Source organism: Aplysia californica, unplaced genomic scaffold (assembly GCF_000002075.1).
Source record: "Aplysia californica isolate F4 #8 unplaced genomic scaffold, AplCal3.0 scaffold01442, whole genome shotgun sequence".
Taxonomy (NCBI): Eukaryota; Metazoa; Mollusca; class Gastropoda; order Aplysiida; family Aplysiidae; genus Aplysia; species Aplysia californica.
Window position 1 is genome coordinate 27,127 of NW_004798712.1, and position 1,775 is coordinate 28,901.

The window sequence follows — 1,775 nt, forward strand, 5'->3', positions numbered from 1 at the left end:
TTAATATGATGTTTTACATAAGCGCAGAAGTGTTTTAGTTTTAGCATATTAGCAGAAAGTACTCAAAATGTAGGCTACTCATAAGTACTTTTTTAAAAAGTACTTGTACTCAAGTACATTTTACAAGAAAGTACTTTTACTGTACTTAAGTACATTTTTTAGATTGTACTTAAATTTGTACTTAAGTACTTTTTTTAAAGTACTTTAACAGCTCTGGCTTTAGGTCCAACGTGTGCCAGGGTCAAGAGAGGTCAGCACACTTCACTGACAGACCAGTTGAAAGTAACAAACACAACACACTGCAGCCCAAACATCAAATGAGAAATAGAGAGAAACAGCGAATGTTCCTTGTTCCACTGAATAATTTATTAACGCAGGTATATAATTTATACACAAGTCATACTTCAGACTTATACACTCACTCATACTTCAGACTTATACACTATCTCATACTTCAGACTTCTACACTCACTCATACTTCAGACTTATACACTATCTCATACTTCAGACTTATACACTATCTCATACTTCAGACTTCTACACTCACTCATATACCACACTTATACTCTACACTCACTGAGGCTTCACATAAAGATAACATGACCAGGGATTTCCATCATTCTGTTCTAATCAAACTTTTCACTTCAGCTAATGTTCAAGTTACCAGTAACACACACACACTCACTCACACACACCCATACATACACACACACACATACCCACACACACACACTCTATTTCCCCGTATACTTGTGGATCTGAGCGTCTATCTCCCTCATGTTGCTCAACATTTCTGCCACTTTGTCCTCGTCCAGCTCAAACCTGATGACCTCGGCATTCTGGAACAAATCATTGAGGAAACAAGAAAATATTGAGTTTGAGTCCACTTCCACAAATTCTAATTAATCTATGGGAACTGTGCTAGCTATTGTGAACTGTGCTTGGTATTATGAACCGTGCTAGGTATTGAGGAGCAGAATGTGTGAACTGTGCCAGGTATTGTGGAGCAGAATATGTGAACTGTGCCAGGTATTGTGAACTGTGCCAGGTATTGTGAACTGTGCCAGGTATTGTGGAGCAGAATGTGTGAACTGTGCTAGGTATTGTGAACTGTGCCAGGTATTGTGGAGCAGAATATATCAACCGTTTGAAGGAGGAATTCCTAGGAAACCTTTAAGCCGCCCCAGTGGTGGATTATTCTGTTTACATCTTACTAACTGAACAAACACAGAGAGATTTTTAAGTTGCAGTATTAAAATAAAAGCTGTAGAAGCTAGAAACCATTACTATACATCAAAATGTAAGCAAGAATGAAATAAGATTAAATTTCAATCCAATATAACTCTGAAAAATTCCTTTTCAACTCATATTTGATTATAATTTATCATTGTTCGTTCGGTAATGTCTCCCTGTCAAGCAATCAAAGTTTTCCCTTAACTGAGCTCGCATGACTTCTATGGGCACAGCCATCTTATACTCAACTTAGCAAAAGTAATGACACGACATCGGAATTTTTGGGTCAAATTTCCACTTTGGGGGATAGAAAAACCAAAGGAAACAAGCCAAGTTCATTCCTATAAATAACAGTTTACGACGTCTCAGCGACAAAGGAAAGATAGACCTACGATACTGTGAGTCAGTTCTCAGACACCCTATAACAGTTTACGACGTCTCAGCGACAAAGGAAAGATAGACCTACGATACTGTGAGTCAGTTCTCAGACACCCTATAACAGTTTACGACGTCTCAGCGACAAAGGAAAGATAGACCTACGA

The 1,775-nt window shown here is 38.1% G+C and overlaps 1 protein-coding gene across 1 annotated transcript in view; it reads right to left on the reverse strand.

The window, feature by feature from the left end:
* Positions 1 to 344: 344 nt before the first annotated feature.
* LOC101846479 (COMM domain-containing protein 1) overlaps positions 345 to 1,775 on the reverse strand; it is a 7,557-nt gene continuing 6,126 nt past the window's right edge. Inside the window, exon 3 of the mRNA XM_005112846.3 lies at positions 345 to 839. Coding sequence (XP_005112903.2) covers positions 735 to 839 — 105 coding nt within the window. The 3' untranslated portion in view covers positions 345 to 734. The remainder of the gene's footprint in view (positions 840 to 1,775) is intronic.